Source organism: Malaya genurostris, chromosome 2, assembly GCF_030247185.1.
Source record: "Malaya genurostris strain Urasoe2022 chromosome 2, Malgen_1.1, whole genome shotgun sequence".
Classification (NCBI taxonomy): Eukaryota; Metazoa; Arthropoda; class Insecta; order Diptera; family Culicidae; genus Malaya; species Malaya genurostris.
In genome coordinates this window covers 329,054,793-329,082,722 of record NC_080571.1, presented here as the reverse complement: position 1 = coordinate 329,082,722, position 27,930 = coordinate 329,054,793, and the positions used below count along the sequence as shown (strand labels likewise).

Sequence of the window (27,930 nt, the reverse complement as noted above, 5' to 3'; positions counted from 1 at the left end):
AGCCATGTGTCCAGAACCTTAATGTTCACTTACTTTTCAATTCGCGATATTTTGAAAACGCAGAATTTCAACCGCACAAACAAGTAAACAAACAAAGGCTGACAGCCAAACGCAGAGCATGCTGTGATCTGAGCATAAAAATCCATCACAAATACATGCGTACACATACGTGTATGACAAAAGTCCTTATTGCACTAATAGATGAATTAGTTTTAACATGTTGTTTTATCTACAGGTATCAGCGATAATCCTCTCTGCACACTCTCACTCGCGCTCGTGGCGCCAGCGAATGTGATGGATACCCAAGAAGCACGTTGAATCAAAAGAAATTTTTCTCTCTCACCAAATATTCACTTTCCGTGGACAGTTAAGAGTTCGGTGTAGCGTGATTTGGTGGCGTGATATTCTTTTATTAGAGTATTCACCATACAATCGAACATTTTGGCGGCGTTCAGCTAAAAACCGACGTGGTTTTCGGCATGGTCTGACTGTACAGATGGCATGATTCGTAACATAAATAGCAGAAAGAGAAGGTTTCCTCCAATCAAATTAATGACCAGGCTTCAGTTTTGACTGTACCGGCAAACGAGTAACAAGGGTTCATCCGGACTCATTTCAAGAATCAGTATTTGAAAAACGCTGCGACCATGACACTACGAGTACTTAGTTCCCGAATGTTACATCAAACCGGTGAATTGCTCTTCAAAGTTCAACCGGTTTTTACTTCAATTGCGATGAACTCGGAACGATTTATTCCAAACAAATCCTATTGGAATACCACACCGACAGTGTCTCTCAAATATCACACGCGATCAGATTTGCGAAAAGCAGTAAGCGCCAGTGAACCGTTGATAGCTGACCACAACCAGACTTGGAAGATAGTAGCATCCTATCTATCTGAGACTCTCGAAGTTCATCGTCAACTCACAGTGGAAACTGCTGATGGGCAACGGTTTGTGTTCCCGCTGGTTTGGCTACGTGATAACTGTCAGTGTTCCGAGTGCTTTCATGCGAAGTCTTATTCACGAATCCTAAATTGGGAACTGTTTCGAGTGAATGGAGTACAAATGCGGAAGTGCGTGGTGGAAGACGGTGGAAGTGGGTTGCAGATCGTCTGGAGTGACGGCCATCGGTCACAGTTCGGCAGTGAGTGGTTGATAGAAAGAAGTTTCAACAATGACTGCAGGCAAGAATACCTCAACGAATGGTACAGGCCCCGTCCAAAACTATGGAATAAACAACATTTTAGTAAGATTCTGAATAACTTCGAATTTGAAGATGTTATCAGCTGTGATAAAACTCTGCTTGCTTGGATTGAATCTTTGATCAAGTATGGTGTTGTGATGATTCGAAATGCACCTCTGGAGGAAACAGAATCAAGGAAGTTGGCGGACCGGGTAGGATTCATTCGGAAGACTCACTACGGGTAGGTATTTATGCAGGCCCGTACCCAGGATTTCGTTTCGGGATGGGCCCTTAGATAAAAACATACTGTTACTGTTGATTTCTTAGTACCTAATTCTCGGTATGTCTTTCACCGATGTTTTTAACAGACACTTTAAACTTTTCCATTCGAACTGTCATTATGAAGTATTCAAATAAAATTTGTGACATTGCTCGAGAGAAACTTTTTTTTAATAACTATTGATTGGAATAAGAGTTAAAATTAAATTATTAAGATTTAAATTGGGTGTTCAGCCACAAGTGGTGACTTTTCAGACCTATTGAATACATGATTTGGTTATTACCATGAAGACATCATTTGCTTCCGCAATTCTGAGATTTTTGTGTAGGGAAAATTCTAAACCTACTTGTATTGTGTAATGGGGAAAAGGAACTTATATACTAACTTACTAACTCATACAGAGAGCGAATCGATTCAATTGAAGATTGCATCGATTTTTGTCGGAATTTGCTTATAATATTATTTGACATTACATCTAATGGTTCTATATTTGTGAGTCTGTGTAACTCATTTGTACTAAACCAGGGAGGACGCTTCAAAATCATTTTCAGAATTTTATTCTGAATCCTTTGAAGCGTTTTCTTCCTGGTGGAACAACAACTTGACCAAATTGGTACTGCATAAAGCATGGCTGGTCTGAAAATTTGTTTATAAATTAACAATTTGTTTTTTAGACAGAGCTTAGAATTTCGGTTTATAAGAGGATATAAACATTTAATATATTTATTACACTTTGCCTGGATTGCTTCAATGTGATCCATGAAAGTGAGTTTTTGTCATACGTTAAACCTAAGTATTTAGCTTGATCAGACCATGTCAATTCCAAACCATTCAATTTGAGAATGTGATTATTGTTTGGTTTAAGAAAAGAAGCTCTTGGCTTATGAGGAAAAATAATTAATTGCGTTTTTGCTGCATTTGGTCTAATTTTCCATTTTGACAGATAATCACTCAAAATATTTAAACTTCTTTGTAGGCGACTGCAGATCACTCTTAGATTTCTACCTGTGGCTAACAGACTTGTGTCGTCACAGAATAACGATTTCTGACAACCAACGGGTAGATTTGGAAGATCAGAAGTGAAAATATTATACAAGATTGGAGCTACGCTCGAACCCTGCGGAACACCGGCTCGCACGGGTAGCAATTCAGATTTAAAATTTTGATAGCTAACCTGAAGAGTACGATCAATTAAATAATTTTGAATCATTTTGATCAAATAAATAGGAAACTGGAAATCAGACATTTTTGCTATTAAACCTTTGTCTTTTTGGGAAGTAAGCTAATGAAAACACTTGTTGAAAATTTTAACCAGGAGTTTCAAGGCAACATCGGGAAGATTTTTAATAAGAATATTAAAAATTCCATCATTACCAGGAGCCTTGATGTTTTTAAGTTTCCTAATAATTGACTTAATTTCATAAAAATTCGTCTCAATAATGTCATCTTGTGATAACACTTGGGTTGAAATATGATCATATTTCAGTGAGACTTCATTTTCAATAGGACTCACAACTCAAAATTGTGTACACTCTCGAACTGCTGAGCAAGTTTTTGAGCTTTTTCACCATTTGTAAGAAGTATTTGATTTCCTTCCTTGAGAACCTTAGAAAGTTCCCAGAAAGGTTTAGAATATGGTTTAATTTGTTCAACTTCTTTAGCGAAATTTTCATTTCGCAAAAGAGTAAATCTATGTTCAATTTCTTTTTGTAAATCCTTAACTATGTTTTTCATAGCAGAATCACGAGAACGTTGATATTGTCGCCGACGAACATTCTTCAACCGAATGAGCAGTTGAAGATTGTCATCGATGATAGGAGAATTTAGTTTAGTTTGAGCTTTGGGAACTGAAAGATTTCTAGCTTCGATAATATAATGATTCAAATTATCAATTGCTGTGTCGATGTCCGCAGAATTTTCTAAAATAGTTTCATGATCCACATGGTTTTCAATGTGAGATCTGTAATCCAACCAATTAGCTCTATGATAGTTGAATATAGAACTAATTGGATTAATTATAGCTTCGTTGGAAAGTCTGAATGTTACAGGAAGATGATCTGAGTCAAAGTCAGCATGTGTAATCGGTTCACTACAAATGTGACTTTGATCCGTTAGAACCAGATCAATTGTAGACGGGTTTTTCACGGAAGAGAAACAAGTCGGATTACTGGGATGAAAAACTGAGAAGTAACCAGCTGAGAGTTGATTATGAAGTATTCTACCATTTATGTTATTTTGCCTACAATTCCACTGGACATGCTTAGCATTTAAGTCCCCTTTCGGTCGATATCTTGTGAGTTTTTGCAAATCGCTTTTAAAGAAATTTAATTGTTCGCCGGTGCATTGGAATTGCAAATATGCTCCAGCGATGAAATAAATTCCATGAATGGTTTCAACTTCGATTCCCAAGCTTTCAATAACTTTAGTATTAAAAGAAGGTAAAATTCGATGTTTAATTTGCCGTTGGACAAAAATGGCAACTCCACCACCCATTCGAGTAAACCTGTCAAATCGATGAACATCATAATGTGGATTGCTTTTCAATTTGACATTTGATTTAAGAAAAGTTTCTGTCACAATGGCAATATGAATTTTATGAACTTTGAGAAAATTATAAAATTCATCTTCACTCGATTCTAAAGATCGAGCATTCCAATTTAGAAGAATAAGGCGTGGCATTTGTAACGGTTTTTTGATTTTCAGGTATGTTCTGTAAATTTAAGGTCGTTGATTTGACTTTTTGTCTAAGCGAACTAGCGTTTAAAATTTTTTCCCTGACAGGACATTTCAAATAATTGGATTTATGATTTCCATCGCAATTTGAACATGAAATTGTTTCAGTGGTTTCATTCATTGGACAAACGTCTTTCGAATGCGATTTACCACAATTCAAGCACCGTATATCCATAAGACAATTTTTGGTTCCATGGCCGAAGCCTTGGCAACGACGACATTGCGTTAAGTTCGCAATACGATTATGCCGTTTATAATGTTCCCAATGAATTTTAATGTGGGAAATGAAACGTACTTTTTCTAAAGTTTTCAAATTGTTTACGTCACTTCGATTGAAGTGTATTAGGTAAAGTTCATGGGAAATTCCAGAGCGTGGTTTAGAAGTACCATTCGCTCTTTTTTCATAAGTATTACTTGGGAAGGGGCAAAACCAAGCAATTCTTTTAGTTCATTTTTAATTTCATCATTTGTATCATTTGATAACCCTTTCAAGACAGCCTTGAAGGGTCTGTCTGATTTTATATCATATGAATAAAATTTATGAAGTTTCTCGGACAAATATCGGATAAGACGTTCGTAATCTTCCAATCCATCAACCAAGGCTCAACAATCTTCTCTTCGTCCGATTTGAAATGAGACTTTTACTTCCGGGAGAAAAGTAGATAGCTCAATTTGGAATGCTTTGAAGTCGGAAATCATCACCGTCACTGGTGGCATAGATTGTTGTTTTTCTCAGAACGACTTTTTGCTTCCATTTTGGGAATTTTTGAAGAATTTTCTTCTATGTCGCTACAACCGGATTCAGGAAGAATCTCGTAAATATTGAATCAACGGAAGGGAAATCCGTCCGTTGTCTTTTATTTTTACATTCAGATTCTATAAGATCGCGAATGTTATTAGAAAAATGTTGAATAACGGATTATGATTTATTCCGTATTGAATTATTTTTTGCCTTAGGCTTGTTGCCTTTCCGGTTGGACGCAGGCATTTTTTAAATGAATGAAATTTTAAATTAAATTAACTAGGCTAAACTAGTCTTCGATTAGACAACTAGTTTGGAAAAGTTTTGATAAAGACTGATTTTGTGATAGGGTAACAGAGGTATTTTGGCCCATTTCAGAATTGATTTTATTTTGGCCCACTTTGTAAAAATATCCACCAAATGTTGTAATATCTTTAAAAACCCCGTCCGCAATAGGTAATTTAATGTGATTAGCTTCGAATTGATGCAACATGAGTTACTTAACATCGATAAAATCCGATGAAATCGATAAAGTTTTTTAGGTGTGCCAAAATATATGAAGTGGCCAAAATACCTCTGTTACCCTAGTCTTAATAAAGTCTGACTAGTTCGAAGAATAGTTCTTTGAATAGTTAGCCTTAAGAAAGACTGATTAATTTCTTAGTCTTGAAAAAGACTGATTATATTAGAATATCACTTTTTGTATAGCCTTGAGAAATGCTGACTAATTGTTAGTCTTTAAAAAGACTGTTAGTGATTCAGGTAGCCTTGAAAAAGACTGAAGCCTTGAATCAATGAAACTCTAGGTAGCCAGAAAAAATTTCCAGTAGCCAAGAGCTATACGCGTGCGGTGCGAACGACTGTTCAACACCGACTGATGTTTCAACCATTTTCTCATTTCAGTGAGGAGTACATCATAAAGGCGAAGGAAGGAACCAGCAACGTTGCCTACCTGTCTGCATCGCTGCAGATGCACACCGACTTGCCGTACTACGACTATCTTCCGGGTTGCAACATGCTGCACTGCTTGGTCCAATCCGAATCCGAGGGTGGCCGCAATCTACTCTGCGATGCGTTCTACGTAGCGGAGCGGATGCGAGAGAAGCATCCGGAAGAATTTCGTATTTTAAGTGAAACATTAGTCAATTGGGCGGATGTTGGCGAAGATGAGGGCCGAGAGTTCCACAGCATTTATCGAGCGCCGGTGATATGGTGAGATTGATTGTCTTCATTACCACTCAGTTCTCTTTGCCAAAGTCTATCAATGTTTCAGTATCGGTCGCGATGGGAACTTGGAGCGTATTAATCATAGTATCCCTCAGCGAGACAGTTTCTTCAACATTCCTCTGGCCAACGTGGAACCGTGGTACCGGGCACTGGAACTCTTCGTTGGACTTATTCACCGGGAAGCGGTACAGTTTAAAACCGTTCCCGGTAACATACTAACCTTCAGCAACGTTCGAATGCTTCATGGCCGTTCCGGATACACGGATACTGTCAGCAACACTCGACACATCGTTGGGGCGTTTCTTGACTGGGATGAAATCTACTCGAAGTGGCGAGTGCTGAAAGCAAAGGCACGGAAATAAGTGAATGAGATGACCCACACAGACAAATCCATTTTTAAGCAATTTATTCATTTCATTTTTTGACACAGAGAAGTTTGTTAAGTAACGTGTGTTTGAAACTGTGTTCTCACACATATTCTAGATATGCTAAGTCTAATCATTTGCACACGAATAAAAGACATTCTGGACAGTTTGTCGGTTTACAAAACGATAATAGAATTTAATCTCTACCAATACGCATAAAACTCGTAAATTATAGTTTATCTTGTAAGTAAAATCACAATAAATTTTTTAAATTTTTTTCATATTTTACCTATAGTTTAACTACGTTCTATAGAAGAAAGTACTCCTGCTAATTGACGATAACATATTGATGCACTAACTGATATTACTAATAAGGAAAGTAGTAAAGACACTAACGGGTTGAATGAATGAAAGTATAAACCTACTAGCAGAACGTTTAAATGAGTTTCAGCACTTTGATTCGCTTTGCTTTGCTACAACTAGACAGCCGAAAAGGAAAGTTTCCTCTAACTATTTGAAAAACACTACAGTCTAGTGTTAGTAGAAGTAGCGTTCATAATTATTTATAAGCACCTAATGAAAATGTGTTCCACAGAGAATCGTTACTGTTTTTGTTTCCAATGACCAATTGCGAGCAGAAGCTCGACAGAAATGATACTGGTAAAGTGGTACAATGAAGGGACCACATCAATGTACACAATGTTTGTGCATTTGATTGACATGTTAACGTGAATTGAAGAAGAGATTACAATTATGGACAACATTGTTTTACGGAACTGGCAAGAGGATTGTAGTTTAAAATTGGGATTAATTTAGTCCGCAATGTCACAGATTAAAGAATGATTTCTAATAAATTTCAATCATATCTGAACCTAACATGTTCTTCAATTACAGTTGAATCACAATTTGAAGCAACAATCGAATTCCGCCAGCTCCAGAGGGCACACTTTGAAACCAAAAATTTTCCCTTTTGGTTAAGGTGACTAACAAAATGTAAACTACTATGGTTAATACTCTAAGGCACTGCACACAATGGAGAAAATAAAAGAGCTCAACTTTCACAAGGATAATGTAATTTGAAACTATTTACACAGAACAGTGGTGCGAGTTCAAACAACACAAAACAGGAGAGAAAGGGGTGCGCCTTAAAAAAAACTCTTTGAATTTCAACATCATACATTGAAATGCAAGAACTTTTTGCCTTATTACAACAACAAAAAAAAACAGAATAGTTAATACAGACTAAAATAATTGACATTTGTAGGAAACGGCGACGACGGGTTCGTCGTCCGTCGCAGCATTCAGATTGCATTCAGAATTGTTTTTCTTTTGGTATTTTTGGCCTAAATGTTGATGTTAGTTAGTTTTGACTTGTTCCGCAGTATTTCACTTGGTTAAAATCTAGTATTTACAAAATTTACAGAACTCAAGCGTCGCACATCTTACGGGATAGTGAATAGTTTGCAGCTAGCCCGTTTCATTCAGAAAGTTAATCTACTTCACTAAACAGCCGATCGAACAATGTTTTACCTCTTCCGGTGCCAATCGCACGAAGAGTTAACCGTTTCAGATGCTTAAAAAATATGGACACAAAACATTTACAAACTATGCAGTGCTGATTTCAACTATCTACAAACGAATCTGGTCAACATTCGCTCTGCACCAGCGTATCCTTGAGGGCGGCCAACTGTTCCTCGCCCAGCTTGATCTTGTCGGCGATCTCCCGCGAGTCCACTATCAGTTTGGCTTTCATGTTGATGAAATAGTCGTAGTCCGCGTACTCCTCGATGGTGAGCGATTTCTCCAGTATTTTGGAAATGATTGCACCCCGGCGGTCGATGTCGTCCTTGAGCTGTTTCGCTTCATCCAACTGTTCCAGCAGTCGGTCCCGTTTGGCTTCGAGGATTTTCTAAAATTAAACAGAAAAAAAAAGAATAACCGATCATTCAAATTTAAACTAGCATAGCATTTTTCGTACCTTATCCGGGTGTGAATCATCAATGTTGTGCAGAGCATTATCAGTTCGGGCCAACCGGCCGGAAAGCGACAGCAGCAGCATCGTAATGTAGCCAACGTCGTCGACGTACGAACGGAACTTGGACGCATCGGTCGGTCGTACCTTTTGGGCCACCTTCAGTGCGACATCGTTGCCGAGCAGGTCGTTGGCGTTGCTTTCCTCCGCGATGCTGGTCTGCTCATTCGACAGGACTAGTAACTTTTTGCCGAGCCGCTGGACGAGTTCCTCCTGTGAAATGGACGGCAGTTATTAGCAGGAGATTAGTTCGTTTAGGGGGAATGTTTTTCGTTGTTTCTGTTTGATTGTAAATTTCTTGATTTTTTTTTACATCAGTTAAATAATTCGACGGTACCTAAAACTGAATTATAGAAAATCTTTGCTGTTGCTTTAATGATACTGGAGATTAGCTCAAAGAGCATACACACCTCTATGTTGAGAAAGAAATAGAAATTCAATTCAACAAAGTTAGCTGCTCATTATTTCTTATATGTGTGAATTGTAGTAGAATTTGTTACTACATTAAATAAAAAGGATCGTTGTCTCATTATCTTTACGTTTCGTCCTAGACTCGTCAGTGCAGAGCGGTTCAAATTGAACTGCTTACTGTAAACTCAAAATTAGTGCAATTGATGAAATTAGCCGCTTTATGAAGGAGATCGGGAAGAAGAGGAAATAATTGAACGATTTTTCGTATTAATCGATTATTGGGTATTCGATTATTAAAAGAGGAGACGATTAGTGTAATCGATTACTATTAAGCATTAATCGATCAAATTATTCACAAGGCTGTGAACCATTTCGCGGTTAACTTTAACTTCTGGTTGATTTTTTTTGACAACAAGTTAAAATTAACCGCGACATGGCCCACAACCTAACTAATATAAATCTCGATTAATTGATTGCTATGGTTGTTTTTATTAGTCCGTAATATTTTTGCGATTTTAAATTGTTTCCGCGTCAGTTAGGCGATTAAGATTTTATTCAGCGATAGATTTCTGCATACAGCAACAGTGTGAGGTGTTATTGTCAACTGTCGCTTGCGATTTGTGAAGTGTTTTTGGATTCAATTGTGTTCTACCTATCGCTATTCCTTCTGTTTACATCGTGTTGTGGCTTAGACAATAAGCAACCGTCCCGTTGTATACTGACCATTCAGTGCTTTGCGTGTAGCCTAATTGAAGGCATTTTCGTTAAGTATGGAGAGGAAATGTGGAAAATGTAGCCAAACGATTACCGGCATTGATTCAGTTGCATGCCGTGGCTACTGCGGATGCTTATTTCATTTGGCATGTTCGGGAGTTTCTCGCGCTCTTTTGGGATATTTTACATCGCATCAAAAGAATTTGTATTGGATGTGTGACAATTGTGCCGATTTGTTTGAGAACTCGCATCTTCGCTCCATAACAAAAGCGGCCGATGAAAAGTCACCGTTAGTATCACTCACGGAAGCTATAAGCAGTTTACAAAGCGAAATTAAATCGTTATCTAAACCTGCTCCTCTGCCTCCCAAACTTTTCAATGCGAACTGGCCAAATTTGGAGCGTCGTCGTCCTGCTAAAAGACCTCGTGGGCCTGATTATGAACAAGATGCTTTCGAGTGCCAATCAGGATCGAAACAAATAGGAGAAAACACCGTCAGCGTTCCTGTTTTCGAAAAACCGACGGACAAATTTTGGCTATATTTGTCTCGTATCCGACCGGATGTCACTAATAACGAAATTTCTGCAATGGTACGATCTAATCTCGGCATGTCAAACGACCCAGTGGTGTTCAAACTGGTTGCGAAAGGTGCTGATGTTAGCAACTTGACATTCGTATCCTTCAAAGTCGGCCTGGACCCAGCTTTGCGCACCGTTGCTTTGGATCCTTCAACTTGGCCACAAGGAATTTACTTTCGCCAATTTGAAGATAAATCCTCTCAAAAATTTTGGATCCCATCTGCTGTCGATCCGTCACCAACGCCAGCATCATCGCAAGAAGGAGCCGCTCAGTAATTTCTGAAGGTGGCTCACTGGGACGCAACGTTGTTAGCATTGTGGAAGTCTCTGACCCGCCCGCCCCAGTCCTGCCACCGCAGCCTGCGTTCATCAGTCGTCCCGGTCCTGCGGGCGGTTGCGGTGTAGGGGGCTTCCAAACTTTGCTCCTTGGCAAGTATTTATTCACTTCCAGTCGTTCAAGCGCTGATTCGTATTCTGGTTCCAGTTTGATGCCGTCAATTCACCGGTCACTGGGACGCACCGCAGAAGGTATCATGGAAGCCTCTGAGCACCCCGCCACAGTCGTGCCAATGCAGCCAGCGCTCACCAGTCGTCCCGGTCCTGTGTGCGCGAGTGGCGAAGAGGTCTTCCAACCCGCCGCTGTCGGCAAGTATACAAACAACGTGGACAATTCATGCACTGACTGCTTCCCCGTTTCTAGCTCGAATTCTTTCACTCTGGCAAGGTCATCGCATATTCAATTGTATTACCAAAACGTCGGTGGTATGAATACATGTCTGGATGACTACCTGTTGTCAAGTTCGGATGAATGTTTCGATATCATCGCCTTGACAGAGACTTGGTTGAGTGAAAGTACTTTGTCTTTGCAAGCATTTGGTGCGAACTATGATGTGTTCCGTTGCGATCGTGATTCCCGCAACAGTTCGAAGAAAAGCGGTGGAGGCGTGCTTGCGGCTATTCACCGACGTTTAAAAGCGCAACTTATAACAAACGTTTCTGGTAGCAGTGTCGAGCAGGTATGGGTTCAAATTTGCCTGAACACATGTTCCTTTTTTCTTTGTGTGGTTTATTTTCCACCGGATCGTACACGTGATTTGTCACTGATTGACTCGCACATTCAGACGCTAGAAAAAGTAGTTTCAGTTCACATGAAACCGGCAGATGATATTCTAATTGTTGGTGATTTCAACTTCCCCGGCCTGAAATGGTACCCTGCTTCCAACGGCTTTATGTTCGCTGACCCAATGAATTCTTCTTTTCACACCGGTATCGTCCATCTGCTTGACCGTTACAGTCTTAACCTATTGCGCCAAGTGAATCACGTCGAAAATGAGCACAACCGAATTCTCGATCTTTGCTTTTCAAGTAAATCCGATTTTGCACCCAGAATTTCCGAAGCAGCAATTCCTATAGTGAAATCCGTTAGATATCATCCTCCCCTGCACATTGTACTTGAATCAAATCAAACGTTGGATAACTGTAAAGTTTCTCAAACCGTCAGATACAATTTTAAAAGAGCCGACTACAACAGTATTGTTGCATTTCTTTCAAACGTGGACTGGACTGAAATTCTTGACAATGATGATATAAATTTTGCAGCGCAAACCTTTTCCAACGTTCTGATTTATGCAATTGACCAATATGTGCCAAAGCAAATCAGCCAGCTTTCCAAACAAGCACCGTGGCAATCCGCTGAGTTACGAAAATTAAAAAGTTTGAAAAGAACAGCTCTAAGGAAATATTCCAAGAAAGGTGGTTTTTTGCTTAGGCAAAACTATTTGGAAATAAATAAAGTTTATAAAAAAACAGCCAAACGATGTTATGCCAACTATTTGCGAAGTGTGCAGAGGAAATTAAAATCTAACCCTAAGTCGTTCTGGAAGCACGTTAATGAGCAAAGGAAAGAGCCAGATCTTCCTTCGTCTATGTACTACAACGATCAACCGACTTCTAGCTTGCAAGAAATCTGCGACATGTTTATGAAGAAATTCTCTGGGGTTTTTTCTAGAGATTTTTTATCAACGGATCAAATCTCCCAGGCAGCACGGAACGTTCCTGTTTTGAGTCAATCGTTGAATTTCATCAATGTTGATATTAGCTCTGTCCAAAAGGCTATCGTTAAAATGAAGTCTTCATATTCTCCTGGACCCGATGGCATCCCCGCTGTCGTCTTGAAGAAATGTTCCAGCGGTATTGCAACACCCTTATGTCAACTGTTTCAACAGTCACTCATGACTGGAGTATTTCCTGTTGTTTGGAAATCTTCTTATATGTTCCCAGTGCACAAAAAAGGAGACAGGAAGAATATCGACAACTATCGCGGCATTACCTTACTTAGTGCAATTCCTAAGCTGTTCGAACTGGTTGTTCTGGAACCCATTTTCAATCACTGCAAGCAGTATATCGTAGAAACTCAGCACGGATTCATGCCGAAACGCTCAACTGCTACTAATCTATTAAGCTTTACGACGTTTATAACAGATGCTATGTCAAACGGTTTTCAAACAGATGTTTTATATACGGACCTCTCCGCTGCTTTTGACAAAATAAATCACGCTATTACTATCGCCAAACTGGACCGACTTGGTTTCGGTTCCTGTATTCTTCAGTGGACTGAATCGTACCTCTGCAATCGACGGTTGGCGGTTAAGATCGGTGATAATCTATCTAATGATTTTTTTGCTTTTTCTGGCATTCCACAAGGCAGTCATCTCGGACCACTGATTTTCCTCCTGTACTTCAATGACGTGAACTTTTTACTGAGTGTCCCACGATTATCATTTGCCGACGACCTTAAGTTATTCAAAATTATTAAGACAACTGAGGATGCCATTTCTCTCCAGAGTCAACTAGAAATTTTTTCGGAGTGGTGCGAGATTAATCGAATGACATTAAATATCAGTAAATGCTCGATCATCACGTTCACACGGAAAAGAACACCTATACGTTTCGACTATTGTCTCCGAGGATCTACGATAGATAGAGTCACATGTGCCAAGGATCTTGGGGTTTTTCTTGACGAACAACTGAACTACAAGCAACATATCTCGTACATTGTTGCAAAAGCTTCACGTTGCCTGGGATTTGTAATGAGAACTGCTAAGCACTTCACAGATATCTACTGTTTGAAGTCTCTCTACTGCTCGCTTGTACGTTCAACGCTCGAATACTGTTCGGCGGTATGGAACCCGCTTTACCATAATGGGAATATCAGAATCGAATCAATACAGCGCAGATTTGTTCGTTTCGCTCTTCGCCAGTTACCATGGAATAATCCTCATCAGTTGCCGAGTTATGAAAGCCGCGGACTGCTTATCGGACTCGATACACTGAAGGTGCGACGTGATCTGTCCCGTGCATTGCTAATCGCCGATGTTTTGTTGAACAATGTCGATTGTTCAGCACTTCTTTGTCAAATAAACATAAATGTTCGCGCACGAGCTCTTCGCAACAACAACCTCCTCAGAATGCCTTTACGCCGCACTAATTATGGAATCAATGGCGCCATCATTGGATTGCAACGTTCTTTCAATGCTGTTTCGACGGGTTTCGATTTCCATGTCCCGCGCAGTCGAATTAAAACTAGTTTTTTAAATATACTTAGAAATAATCATTAGGACCATATTTTGTCTGTTGATTATGTATATTAGTAAATAAATTAGTAAATAAATTACTCGATTAGCTCGATTAGTCGTTAATCGATTACAAATACTCGATTACTTTAGCCTTTTAATCGATTATTTTGATTAATCGAGTAAAACAATACATCACTAAAAGAGGCCATTGCACAGTGGTTTGAATCGACAAAAACGTGAACTTAATTCTCTAGCTGCTAAACCGTTGATCCGATATACATAGTTCCTTTGGAGAACTCATTCACAAACATATACCTCGTAATTTGATCACAATAAAAAATGTGCAAAGCCTACTACGATAAAAGCTCATTTCAACAACTTTTTTCCCTTAAGAGATAGAAAAACGATGTCTTCTACAAAGTTTTAGAACTTCTAACGAAAAAAAAACTTTGCTGAAGAAGCTATAGGTCAAACGCAAAAAGTTTCGGATATATGAAGCAATTTCGTTTGAAATCACTTAAAATCTATTTTTTGTACATAACGTTTTTCACAATCATTTACAGTGTCTACTATGTTCGAGACAATTACTAAAAACGTAAAATTACACATTTTTGTTCAAAACTGTGCGCAGTTTGGACTTTTCCTTAAAAAGTTATTTAACATTTAATCTTTTATATGCACTAACTTTAACTACCAATAGGAAGCAGGGTCGCAGACCAAAAGGCACATACATATACTTTTTGGAAAGCTTAAATCAAGTAATATAAAGTTACGAAGTGTGTAGCGTGGCCCTTTTAAATTGTGTGAATGAGACAACAAAATATAGAGTGCTTTTTTGACCATTTTCTTAGGAAAAACGTACATTAATAAAATTGTTTATCTTCATATCACGCGTTTTTTGTGATATCGATCGATAAGTTACCTTTAGGCAACAACTTTTGCAAGAAATTGCAGTCGAGGTATAATTAGTTTTAACACCAGACGAAAGAGAAAACTTCACTGTAGTTTACTATGATGACTTACTCTCAGCGAGTACCGAGTCTTTCAGGATTCCTCTTCAAAGTGAATGTTGATAGGTGATCGTTATCACAAAAAAAACGCGAGACATTACCGACTTCAGTAAAAAATGTAATAGAATTGCAGTTAGGAAACAGATTAGTTACAAATTCCCTGAAACCAAACAAACTTGTTTTTGTTGGTTATTATTCTTAATTTTTAGTCTTTGCACGTTTTTATACTCAAGTTCTCTTTTAAAGAATGTCTAGACTCATAATTTACATCATTTGATTTGATACTTTACCGAGTACGCCTGTATGTAACGTTGAACCACTCACGCATTTTATTGTGATATTATCATCGACCAAATGCTCCAACATTTGTATTATTAACTCTTTTGGTGATCCTAAAAATAATATTCAGCGCTGCTCTCACCAACACCAACAGTGCATATTTGGAGCAAGTAATTTAATATAAAGTTTTTTCACTGTGCTTCATATTTCAATATACTTTAAAAGTAAAACTAAGCGTCAATATAAATAAATTCATATTCATATTCATTGAAATTAATGCATTCCAATTTAGTTTTACATCGAGGATGGTTTTGAATCAAATTTTTAATTCAACTGATGTCCATTTCATAGTACTATTTATTTAGAAATCGTGTGAATTTTATTATTTTTTTCAGTGTATGGCTTAATTCATAAGAACGTATTTGTTTTTAGGCGTACTGGTAATGGTGTAAGATATCATCCTTGAAATGAATTGGATTGGAATTAAAAGAACGGATAAGGAATATTCTATTAAAAGAATAAATAAAACTTGTCGAAATTTAATGAGCACGTTAACATGTTTCTTTAGTGTCTTTTTATTCAATCATTACACCATTGCAGCAAAGCTACACTAACGACCGATTCCAATTTTAGAACATTTCCAACAAAGCTCCTTTTAATAAACCAAAATAGTCGTTTTAGCAAATGTTTTTGCTAAGAAAATGGTCAAAAAAGCACTCTAAATTTTGTTGTCTCATTCACACAATTTAAAAGGGCCACGCTACACACTTCGTAACTTTATATTACTTGATTTAAGCTTTCCAGTATATTTATGTGCCTTTTGGTCTGCGACCCTGCTTCCTATTAGTAGTTAAAGTTAGTATATAAAAACGTTCAAATGTTAAATAAGTTTTTAAGGAAAATACCAAACCGTGCACAGTCTTCAACAAAAATGTGTAATTTTACGTTTTTAGTAATTGTCTCGAACATAGTAGACACAGAAAATAATTGTGAAAAAAAATTATGTACAAAAAATTGATTTCAAATGATTTCAAACGAAATTGCTTCATATATCCGAAACATTTTGCGTTAGACCTATAGCTTCTTCGGCAATATTTTTTCTCGTTAGAAGTTCTAAAACTTTGTAGAAGACATCGTTTTTCTATCTCTTAAGGGAAAAAAGTTGTTGAAATGAGCTTTTATCGTAGTAGGCTTTGCACATTTTTTATTGTGATAAAATAACGAGGTATATTTTTGTGAATGAGTTCTCCAAAGGAGCTATGTATATCGGATCAACGGTTTAGCAGCTAGAGAATTAAGTTCACGTTTTTGTCGATTCAAACCACTGTGCATTGGCGCGATTTGGCTCGAAGTGAAAAACTAGACTTGTGACGCGGTGTGAGTTTGTTTTCTGTTGGATGGGTTTCCATAGAGATAGAACTATAATTGAATACCATGGCGGAAGTAAGTAAAGCGAAGCATGCTTGGTTTTTCAAGTCATGTGTTTTCATATGCAGGGTAGTTCAATTGACAAAACAATTTCCCCGGTTAAAGACTGTCTCAGAAAGTATGGACGCAACCAAACACCGCTGCCATTTCGCAATGGTTCAGAATCTGTCAATTTTTATGGCTGCGTCCTGTTGTTTACACTCTTCTCTAACCACTTGTGCAGTTGTTTATTCGTTTTCATTAGTTTGTTTCGAAATGCGTGGACTTTCAGCAGAACAACGTCGAAAAATTGTGTACAAATGGTGCACAGAACGCGGGCTGTCACTGAGAAATATAGCAAAAATGGAAGGAGTAAGTAAAAAAGCCGTGGGAAATGCAATCAGGAAGTTCGGTGAGGATAACACCTTTGAGGATAAACCGAAAACGGGTAGAAAAAAAGGTCCTGCTAACCCTCAGTTGGATAAACGTAGGGACTTAGGTGTAGTACTTGATTCTCAGCTGTCGTTCAGAGACCACTACTCCCATATCATTGCACAAGCTAACCGGAATCTTGGATTTATCTTTAAAATAGCAAAAGAATTCAGTGACCCTTACTGTCTCAGATCATTGTATTTCACCCTTGTCCGATCTGTTCTTGAAGCTTCATCGGTAATATGGTGTCCTTACGCGGACGTTTGGATTAACCGAATTGAATCAATACAAGCTAAATTCCTCCGCTACGCCCTCAGATCTTTACCTTGGCGCAACCCGACAGAATTACCACCTTATACTGATCGTTGTCGATTACTGGGTATGGACACACTTTCAAAAAGGAGAAATATTTCCAGAGCTGTATTTATAGGGAAATTATTGATGGGACAAATTGACGCTCCTAATATCCTTTCTCAAGTAAATATCAATGTACCACCTAGAACTTTAAGATCGCGGAACTTTTTAAGACTTGACTATCAACGTACTGACTATGGACAAAACGAACCCATTAGGGGAATGTGTAATAGTTTTAATAGTGCCTATGAATGTTTTGATTTTTCCATTTCATGTGATGTTTTTAAAGATAGACTAAGAAGATTATTGTAATGTATAAGTGTAAGCCCACAATGTAATATGAAAATGTATGTATAATTGTATTATTGTCAACCGTCAGAAAAGATGAAGGAGTTTTTACGCCCAATTGGACGATTGAATTATCCTCAATTGGGCTTTTCCCCTTCCAATGCTTCATGGAGACTATAACAGGTCAGATGAAGGAATAAGAAATAAATAAATAAAACCAGCAAACATTCCGAAAAACGCAACTAACTTGTATACATCCTCTAAGAATTCGATTTTTTTCCATTTCTATATAGAGAACTATCATTCCTAAATAAAGAACTAGAATTCACTCAATCTTCGAGGAGAAATAACTCGTTGAACTGTTCGTGAACGGATTACCCATCTCTAGTGTGTTCCAATACTATATTAGCCTAGTATAGTCTAAAATAAGTATACCTAAGGTTAAAAATGAACAAGAAACAATTCTCCTCCCGATTCCATCTAGCAACATATACGATATTCTTTCAAAATTGAATGTTGGCGAAACAGAACAAAATCCTTCTAAAATTCTTAAGTCTTGTCGATCCGGAAAAATAACAACAATCAATGCCTCTAGTAACTGAGATGATCTAAGCTCGATTCTTCGTCGACATCAACACCCGCATTCTTGTGAATCCTACTATGAAATTCATAGGTAATGATGTTTAATATAAATTAAACATTCACTGAACAAATCAAACCATCTTCTAAACCTTTCTAAGGTTTCTCACAAACTCTCAGAAACCAATTTCAGCTCTCAAAGAAGGAAATCAAATACTCATTGCAAACGGTGAACTAGGTCAAAGTCGACAGCTTTTTAAATTTTGTGAATCCTATTGAAATCAATACCAAGATTACAACACAAGGATTGTCTCAAGATGACATTACTGAGACAAATTATGATGAAATTAGGACAATCATTAGCCCACTCAAAAACATGAAGACTCCCAAGAATTTTTCAAAATTTTATTAAACATGTTACTTAATATTTCTTTTGCAATCATATTATGCAAACTTATTCTGAAATTTAACAGAAATCCAGAAAAAGCATCCATTTGATGTGCTGTTGTTGATAACAACTAAGAAATGCTTTCTGATCCATTAAAAACCCATTAAAAATTGCTGTCAAAACGAAATATTAAATGTTCTTCGACGTAAATTTGCGTGAACTGCGACGCTCCATTTATGTGCATCTAATAAGATGTAAAATCACAGGGTTTTTTTTTAAGTGTGTAGGGGGTAAAAACCTTTTACCTCTTAAACTTACCACAATCTGTACGGCTAGCAAGCCGAAACTGGTTTCGTTCGGGACGTCAGTTTTGATATTACACTCAGTTGTAATATCAAAGAAGTGTTTTGCAAGTAGCATTACCTTTACGTCTGCCTAGCGGTTTATGTTGAACCGTCAGGTCGGAGGTAGCAGTTCAACATAAACTGCTACGCACTGATGAGTCTGAGACGAAACGTAAAATCAAATGGAATTAAGAAATGCTTTCTGATCCATTGAAAATTGCTGACAAACCCTTACAATTGTTGAACGAAACATGGGATGTTGGCCCCATCTCCAATGGATTGTGTACCATAAAACCTGTGTGGGACAATACGATGTTTCAAAACTTTTACTGAACTTCTCACTTAAACACAAAATGGAGTATTGTCTCCAACTTTTCATTTGTTTAATCAGGAAAATCATGATTTACTAAGATTACGGCTAGTAAATTTTTTTCCCGGATTTGCACTAAAATTCCTGACTTTTTCCCGGTCACTTACCACCCTGTCCGAAGCATTTTTCAAAGATCTAATAAGATTTCACTTGAAATGGATAATTTATTAATAGGACAATGTGCCAAAATAAATGTCGACAGCAGTCCTACGTCAATCTCGCGGTTATGTGTCCAACATTATCTACTACAAGTTTTTTTTGTGTTAGTAATCTAACGTTTTATGTGCTTAGTATTAATGCAGTTTTTTTCGAAAGACCAATTTGAAGCTAAGATTGAAAAAAGTATTTTGTTTAGTTATTACTCATGATGTTCTTCTTCAATTTGAAGTTTTGGGCACGTAACACAATGTCTTGATCTGGAAGATTCTTAATGTCAGCTGAATTATTGCACTGTCTATGAAACTGCTCTGTACGTTAAAACAACTTTTTTCAAAACAAAAAATAAAAACAACCATATCAATTTTATATATTGGTTCAAACAAAATAACTTTTACCTTCACTAGTCATTTATCACTTAAAGCGCTATTCTAATAAATGAATTTCGTTTTAGTAACAGCAAAACAATAAGTAACAAGTAAGATTTCGGATTTTCCTGTGAATTCGTATGAATATCAGGATCCTTTTCCACTAAAAAACATCACTCACATATCCGCCACAGCATCCATCAGTGGGACGCTTCAACATAGAATGTTATCTAATTCACCGTTCGGTTGCCTTTTTCCCTGTTCCACTGCCCGACTGATTGTTGGAAATTTCGCATCACAACCCGCAAATATCACACATCGATCAGCAGAAAACAAAAACAACAACAACTAACAGTGGCGTTCCATTTTCTTACCAGCTGATTTCTTGCGTAAATTTGCATCTTTTGTCGGCCGTCGCTGTGTCGCTCGCATTGCTGCTGATACGATGTTTGATTATGTAGCACCATTGTCGGTAGATCGTGACTGATCTTTGCCATGCCCGCGCTACCGAATGGGTACTGGTTGTCAGATCTCTGCAGAAAAATCTTACTTCCTCCACACACACGACAGGGGTTTCGCGACGCGCAATTTTTTAATTTTACTGCTCTCTGTTAGCTGAACTGAACTATCACAGAAACCTACCCGCGGGGCTTCGAGTGTCGACGGTGGTCGACAGTAAACTGCCACCAAAAGGCGCGACAGTGATCACCGATCATCGTTCAAACTCCAAACGGAGGGGTTGGGGTTGGATGAGAATATCAAACATTCAAGGGGGCGATGATTGTTTGCGTCTTTTGTTAGGAAAGACGTCCGATAGGACTGGGTAATTATTTTCTTTTGAGATTGGCAAAGTTATCCTAAAACATTTCCAATGTTGATTATTTTTGTTCCATAAGAGACTATTTGGAAATATTCTTATCACCTGACACCACCGTGCTCTCAATACGTGCTCGAGAACGGCGGAAAAGAAACAAAACGTTGCAACACGAGTTTCTAATTGCTTCTAGGTAGTACCAACTCATCCATGAATTTAAGGACTTTGTCATGCGTGAGGTGCACTTGATGACCAAAACGATCATGATCGAAAATTATATGACCAGCATGTACTGCCTGGCCGGCCGCCTCTTACCGCTGGCTGGCGATGGTATGCCCCAAAAAATTCGTACCTGATTTCTTCGTGTAAGAATTTTGTGAAAGGCAAACATCACCATCACCGTCGTCATTACTGCCACCACCGCCTTCCTCATCTCGGTAGAGTTCATCTCATTCTGCGCTCGTCATGTATGTACCTTTTCCAAACAACATTTTAAATCCATTAGATGCCAATTAAAATTACTGCCGCATTGGTTTTGATTTCGAGTTGTCGTTGGCTTCTATTTACTTGTGATAGGGGCGTACGGAATGAAATATTTTATCGAAATAATTTTTTTTGAACACACTTTTAACAAAAAATGCTATTGATTTAACAAATTGCAAATATTTTGTTCACAAATTATTTCCAATCAACTGCGGATTTAATGACCAGAGCCATCTAACGCTAGCGCAGCCCACGAGTAGTAGCGAATCGACGATTCGAGAAAACAAATATCCTCACTTTGGTTTCCGAGATGTCGAGCCCTCTGGTGATTTATTTGGACTGCTCTCGATGATGTGTACGAGTACGATGTACTTGAGGCGCGTGATTAAATATAATTATCGTCGACTTCGCGTTGGTTTTCACCTGCACTATTTGTAAACCGCCACGGTGAGTGTTTGCGTTCCTCGAACTGTTTGATTAGCCCGAACATTTTACTTCGGAAGGGCACTGAAGAGGAGTTTTGCGTTTACGTGACAATTAAGATTTACAGCAGCACGGCTGGTTGAGCAGAAGAATTTGAATTGGAATTCATCAAATTCTTCGATGTTGGGGTTAATGTCGTCGGATAAAATATTGCTTAGGTTCAAAACATTTCGCTTTATCTGATCCATTGAGTTGGTTGAACTTTCACCATTCGGTTTTGAATAATAAAATTAGTATTTAGTGCATGAAGAGTTCAAGCGAGTAAGAAAAATTAAAAAGCATTATTTGCCTCTCTACAATTTCCAAAATTGATGAATTTGCGATTTTTAGTTGATTTTTGAAGAAAAACAAACGATTAAGTCAAATTGAAACACAATTTTCAAGACATACCAATTAGAACAATTTTCCGGTCGTTGTCGCTGGTCGCTTTGTAATTCCAGCATATATTTAAAAGGCACTGATGAAACCTTAAACCATTTCATTTGAATCTAAGTTCATGTAAATCGGTCTAGACTTTTGTGACAAATCAAAGAGATTTTCATTTTGAAGCTTCCGGAATGATAAATTGACTACTTTATCCCAAGTAGCATTAACTTTACGGTTGCTTAGCGGTTTATGTTGAATTGTTTAGTTACGATAGCAGTTCTATATAAACTGCTAACGCCTTGATGGGTCGAAGACGTAAAGAAACTAGTTTATTTGAGTAACCAACTAATAAGATTGAAGATACAACTTTAGCGCACATAAATGTGATTTTTTTTCATTCTTGAAGAGAAATCGGGGAAAAGTTATTAATAATCAAATGCGAAGAAAAAATCGTCAACCAACCCCACGACTGGAGTAGATTAACCGAGTTTGATAAAATATGGGAAGTACATCAACTGCATCAATGGAAAAGAATTATCAATGAAGAAAAGTTATTGTTAACCAGGAACGTAAAAAATCTCCGCTTCTTACTTTTTAGTCTTTTTTTAAAACTATTTTAGATTTAGTTTTGACAGCATCAATGAACTTTTTACAGCTATCGGTGCAATTTTTTCCTCCGCCAAAGTATGTGTTTTGCTTACGTTTGATTTATTTTTTCTGCTCCAATGCTGCTTGAAAAATTGATTAAAATTAGGATCAATCGGCGTTTAAAACCCTGACACTCCTTCGAGTCAAATCGGCCTTGGGGAGACGACTGACGCTTTTCGGTCGCGGTGTCATTCGCCTTTCGAACGTTGTGGGAGACCAAGTTACAGATACTTTACGTGGTTTTACGTGGTTTATGAACGCTCCCTGGCGAGCAGTCGTCTTCAACCACCAGCATCAGCATCAGCTTATCGATAATCGCATTCAGTTTCTGAATCTAGAGTCGAAAACTGAATGTTGGATTGGATTCTAGTACGGAATTCGGAGTTTGGATTCTAATTCATCTGAATTCTGAAGTTAATTTCAGGTATAGAAATCATAACTCTAAAACAAAATACTAATTTTAGATTAAGGAACTGGTTACTTGAATAGATTTTGGAACTGAATTTAGTTCCTGAATTTATTTTGGGGATTTGAATCCAGAATTCTGATTTCGACGTGAACATTCAATTACATATGCCAATGAAAGTTTCTCTTTGTTTATTTTCTATTCTGTTAATAATCCCTTAATTTTCACGTTTACTTACAAAATATTCGTGCGCAATGAAAGATAATATTTCCATCCAATACGAAAGAGAAAGTAAACAAAGAGAATCTATCGATGGCTTTTAGGCCCTTTTGAAATGTTTACGTCGATTTAGGAATTCATGAACAAAATTCTGGTTATGAATTTTATATCTGGCTTCTGGAACTAAATGTTAGATCTGAACTTCAAAGCTGAATTTTAGAGCTAACTTTTGAACCAGAATTTAATTCCTGAATCCCGAAATTCTGTTTCAGAATTCATTTCCAGTATTCAGAGCTTGCATGCTAAAACTGAATTCTGAACATGAATACCGACTCAGAATTCAGTTCTAGATATCAATTGTTTCAAGAGCCATCTCAGTTCTGTCTAAATGCAGATCCTGTTGGTCGTGACAATTCAAGGCACTTCTCAGTCCCACAGATCATCATTGGAAACATAATTGATTTTTTCCATTTCTTACTAAAAACATCAGATTCATGAAAATGGAAGTTGGAAAAAGTTTGCGGCGTCAATAACACACTCAATTACGACGTTCAACGTTCTCACGCAATGCGAAAATGAAAGTATTCATTTAGAACTCATCTTTGTACTAGTATGAATGTCGTCTCGAAATATGCCGTGCGAAACAGGGATGCCAAATATACAGATTAATCTGTATTTTGTTTCTCTTGAAAAATACAGATTGAAACGTTGCCAAAGGAACACTTCTTCTACTTCTGTGTTTGATATTCAAGCTGAATAAGGTAAAGTTTTGAATCAGCTGCATGAGACATGTTTCGTGCTCAGATTTTCATTGAAGTCAATTAATCCCAGCATGAATGAAAATGGTATTTACTGTTTTGCCTTTCTCATATATAAAGGCTACGCAATCACTGCAAAAACCGACTTTTGAACCGAGGCCGAATGTCATTTACCATTCGACTCAGCTCGACAAACTGAGCAAACGTCTGTGTATGTGTATGTGTGTGTGTGTGTGTGTGTGTGTGTATATTGGGCAACATAATAATAAATCATGGTATCATTACATGAAACATCGGTAATACACCTTTGCTATTCCAATATTGCAACAAATATTGGAATTTTTGAATGAGACTGATATTCGGGTATTTTGCATATGGAACAGACAGGCGTTGATATTTTTTTCACATTTTACTAAACAAACCCTCAACTTTTATTGCAATTTCTGAGAGTATATTGAGGATAATTTTCATTCCTCAAGCTAACTCAAAATTGGCGAAAATCGATATGGGACTGATATGCGAGTATTACTATGAAAATTTCTAATTTATCATTAATTTATAAACTTCCACCACATCCACCGTATTCGCCAGATTTATCTCTCAGCAACTATTTTTCCCAGATTCTCAGATTAAAAAAAATCTCTGCTGACAAGAGACCCTTTTTTGAGTTTGAGGATTAATTGGACAATTTCAGCTGCTATTAACAACGAGTCCAACAGACTCACAGTTGAAACACTCCACGCTGCAGGGTTCTCACATTTGTATAACGGTTTCATTAATAGATTGAAAGCGTCGGATCTCAACAAGCTAGTGGTTTCAACAACAGGAGACGCCAGCAGCGTAAAATAAGTAAGAAAAGAACTTTATTTAATTTTAAAACCAAAGGAACGAAGGAGGTAGAATTGGGTAAAATGTGAGTAGACGAAATAAAAATTGTTAAAAATTAAAATGTTTAAGTTGTACTTTTTTGTTGAATAAATAGTACTGAAGATGGCTGAGATAAAAGTAAGCTGAAACGTAAATTACAACGGAGTTTTTTGAAAGATGACTTTCACCAAAAAACATCTACCTAAACCAGTAAACAAACTTGTACTTTATTTAGATATGCGTGTATCACACTCTGATGTGTCTTTTGGGATACTGAAGCATTAACGAGAATCTTCGTTTTAGCTTAGGATGACCAATCAGTGCGAAACTGATATGTCGCTTACTCTTTTAATAATGTTGTCTCTAATTGGGAAAGCTTGTTAGCCAATACTATAAAACAATGCTCGCTGCCATTGAAATTTTCAATCTCTTACAAATAAAAATGTAAGGTTTTATCTATTTAAATAGATTCGTGGAAATATTTGCAATCAGACTACAGTAGAGCTAATAGAAATAAAATCAACTGAGTTGTAAGTCTTCAAAACCTGAACCCTATTCTACATGTTTACATCTGTGAATTTCTGAAAATGTAAAATGGAGATCTCATGGTAACGCTTTATGCGATTATAATACAAACTTACATTTCATAAAAATCTATACATATTGGCAAGCAAAATTTAGGCATATATTTATAGATTTAGACACTTTTACTTAGAATGACCAATAAGAGCGCTGAAGTGTTAAAATTTCAGCACACTAGACAATAACCAACTTCTAACCCGCACATTATTGAAACCGAAATTGAGCAAAAATAAGCATATCCGATGAACAGCCTTTGCTATTGTGACCAAATTCAATCTGCATTGATTTCAAACGCTGCAAAAATGTTTGCATTTAAAGAAAATGGATAAACAATGGACATTTTTCATGGGTTTGCCTTCACCTGCACTGAAGAAACTTACCCATGCAGCATCAATCATAGTAGCCCATGAGTCAGAAGACAAAATTTGACCGCTGTATCAGTCGAACTATAATAACCGTGATAGCAAAAACAGTGAAGTAACTCGGTTAAAAAATGTGTGCGTTCAAAGAATGGCACCCCGCCGCATCGAAAACGGACATCGTGTGGCTACTATTGGACAACAATCAGACCATCGAAAGAAAGTCCGGATCCGGCTAGCCGACGACCCTAAGCGACAAGAAGCTCTAAAGGAAGCTGAAGAAGAAGACCGAGGGAAAAGTGGCTACATCGCTGCGTGCGCTCGGCGGGTGCAACCGCACAGATAAAAACATTTTGTGAATATACATCATTTTTCATGCACATGTTTGGAGTAGGAAATTGAACATAAAATTACTTCCCAGTTCTTTATTTTTCAATATACTTTGGAAGCGATACTTAGCTTTAATTCAAATATACAGTCTAATTTGTTGAAATATCAATGCATTCCAATTTGGTTTTACTTCGATAATAGTTCAATTTCATATAGTGTAATATATATAGTGAATCGCGACATGACGGTGGTGACAGACGACGAGACCTATTCCACCCTGGATGGCAACGGCTGGCAGGGTACTTTGTATTTTACTTCCCCCACGAAGGAAATGAGCTCCTAGGTAAAGCTCATTTCACACACCCAGGAAGGAAGGCTGCTGTGGCTGACAACCATAAGAGCAAAGAAGCGGTGTTTTGGCCGGATCTGGCGCCGGTCCACTACTCGAAGCAATCGTTGAAGGAAATGGAGCGACTGAATATCGATCTGGTATCCAAGTCAGTGAATCCAGAAGGCCAATCTAACAATTTTTTCGCGAAAGTGTTGAAACCGAAGAAGAATTGTTACATAAAACAAAGAAAATGTTAAAAAAAACATGCCTACATGCATGTCTTCGTCCGCCATGCCGAATGTTCCGATTAACTGCCGCTCGCAAGGGCTTAGATTTTTTTTCAAGTAAGCTTGAAGAATTACCTTCCATGGAAAATTTATCAAAAGCAATTATCTGTCTTAGCTTAGCTCTCACTAGCCGTAAAACCATTTTTTAAGGCAAACGTTACACCTACAGCAAGTGAAATTTATACGTTGCAAAAGGAATAAATTAGCTTCAATGAAAAGACTTCATTAGGGGTCAAGTTCAACTAAACTTGTATGTCAGTCTAAGTCCAGACAGAACGTGGATGCAATACGTGAAATACAAAATCTCTGTGTACATAGAAATGGTACCATCAAAATACGCGTACATGACCTTTCTTCGCAGGTCACTGAGATATATATTTGAAAATAAATGTTGCAGTACGGTTAGATTTGAATTACAGGAATCAGCTCCTTACATGTTGATTCTGGGAAGGGTAAACCCTGAAGCTGAACTCAAATGAAACTACGAAAAAATCATCTTCAAGTAAACATAAGGATAAATGCATAACACTAGCAACTAGTGAACCCAGTATTTCCAACAAACAAACGAACACTTTTTATCTCCTAAGGCATCTAATAAAACTATTGTAAAGCAAATTAAATACGCTTCCATGAAGCACGATGGAGTGACGAACAAATCCCAAGCCAACGCCTCCGACTACACCCAAAACAACAACATTGACGACGCAAAATAGATGAAGATGCGAATTGTGAGCCAACAGCTCCACAATTTTTATTGTACATATAGGGATAACAAGAACTCTCTACCTGCATAACCGTCATCAGTGAATAGTTTATTTTATTGTAACATCTTCTTCTAGTTCATAACACGGTTCAAGGCAACTGATCTTTGCTTTTTTTTCAAACTTCTCATTAAACAGTTTAATGTATACGGTATTAGCAGGTAAATCTATCGGTTTAATGAATCCACATTGAAAGAATAATTTAGACTCTCTATAGAGAAAACCAAAAAATATGAAAACATGCTGGTTCAATAAGTAAATGCTAAGAACTGATAAGCAGACTCTACGACATTCTACTATTCTACTTGATTGTGCTGAAGTGCCAATTTCATATCGGATGTTTCGCCCAAACAAAGAATGATAAACCTACTCAGTGTTGGTGATTGCCGAAAATTTGACAGAAGCTGCTATATTGCTAT

The 27,930-nt window shown here is 37.5% G+C and overlaps 2 protein-coding genes across 6 annotated transcripts in view; one reads left to right on the top strand and one right to left on the bottom strand.

Annotated features, from left to right (window-relative positions):
• Positions 1 to 596: 596 nt before the first annotated feature.
• LOC131431480 (gamma-butyrobetaine dioxygenase-like) lies at positions 597 to 6,563 on the top strand. Its single transcript, XM_058597219.1, has 3 exons — positions 597 to 1,426; positions 5,844 to 6,152; positions 6,214 to 6,563. The coding sequence occupies exons 1-3, from the start codon at positions 648 to 650 to the stop codon at positions 6,527 to 6,529; spliced, it is 1,404 nt and encodes a 467-aa protein (XP_058453202.1). The 5' UTR covers positions 597 to 647; the 3' UTR covers positions 6,530 to 6,563.
• LOC131431478 (protein Shroom) overlaps positions 6,557 to 27,930 on the bottom strand; it is a 547,622-nt gene continuing 526,248 nt past the window's right edge. For all 5 annotated transcript variants that reach the window (XM_058597214.1, XM_058597217.1, XM_058597216.1 and 2 more), the window contains 2 exons: positions 8,511 to 8,777; positions 6,557 to 8,441 (listed from right to left, as the gene is read on the bottom strand). In XM_058597214.1, the coding sequence (XP_058453197.1) occupies positions 8,178 to 8,441; positions 8,511 to 8,777 (531 nt within the window). In that variant the 3' untranslated portion in view covers positions 6,557 to 8,177. The remainder of the gene's footprint in view (positions 8,442 to 8,510; positions 8,778 to 27,930) is intronic.

Bases quoted from the DNA above. Each gene is read 5' to 3' on its own strand.
- LOC131431480 (XM_058597219.1), top strand. From the start codon at position 648: ATGACACTACGAGTACTTAGTTCCCGAATGTTACATCAAACCGGTGAA. The intron at 1,427-5,843 runs GTAGGTATTTAT...TTCTCATTTCAG, and splicing joins ATTCGGAAGACTCACTACGG to TGAGGAGTACATCATAAAGG. The intron at 6,153-6,213 runs GTGAGATTGATT...TCAATGTTTCAG, and splicing joins TATCGAGCGCCGGTGATATG to TATCGGTCGCGATGGGAACT.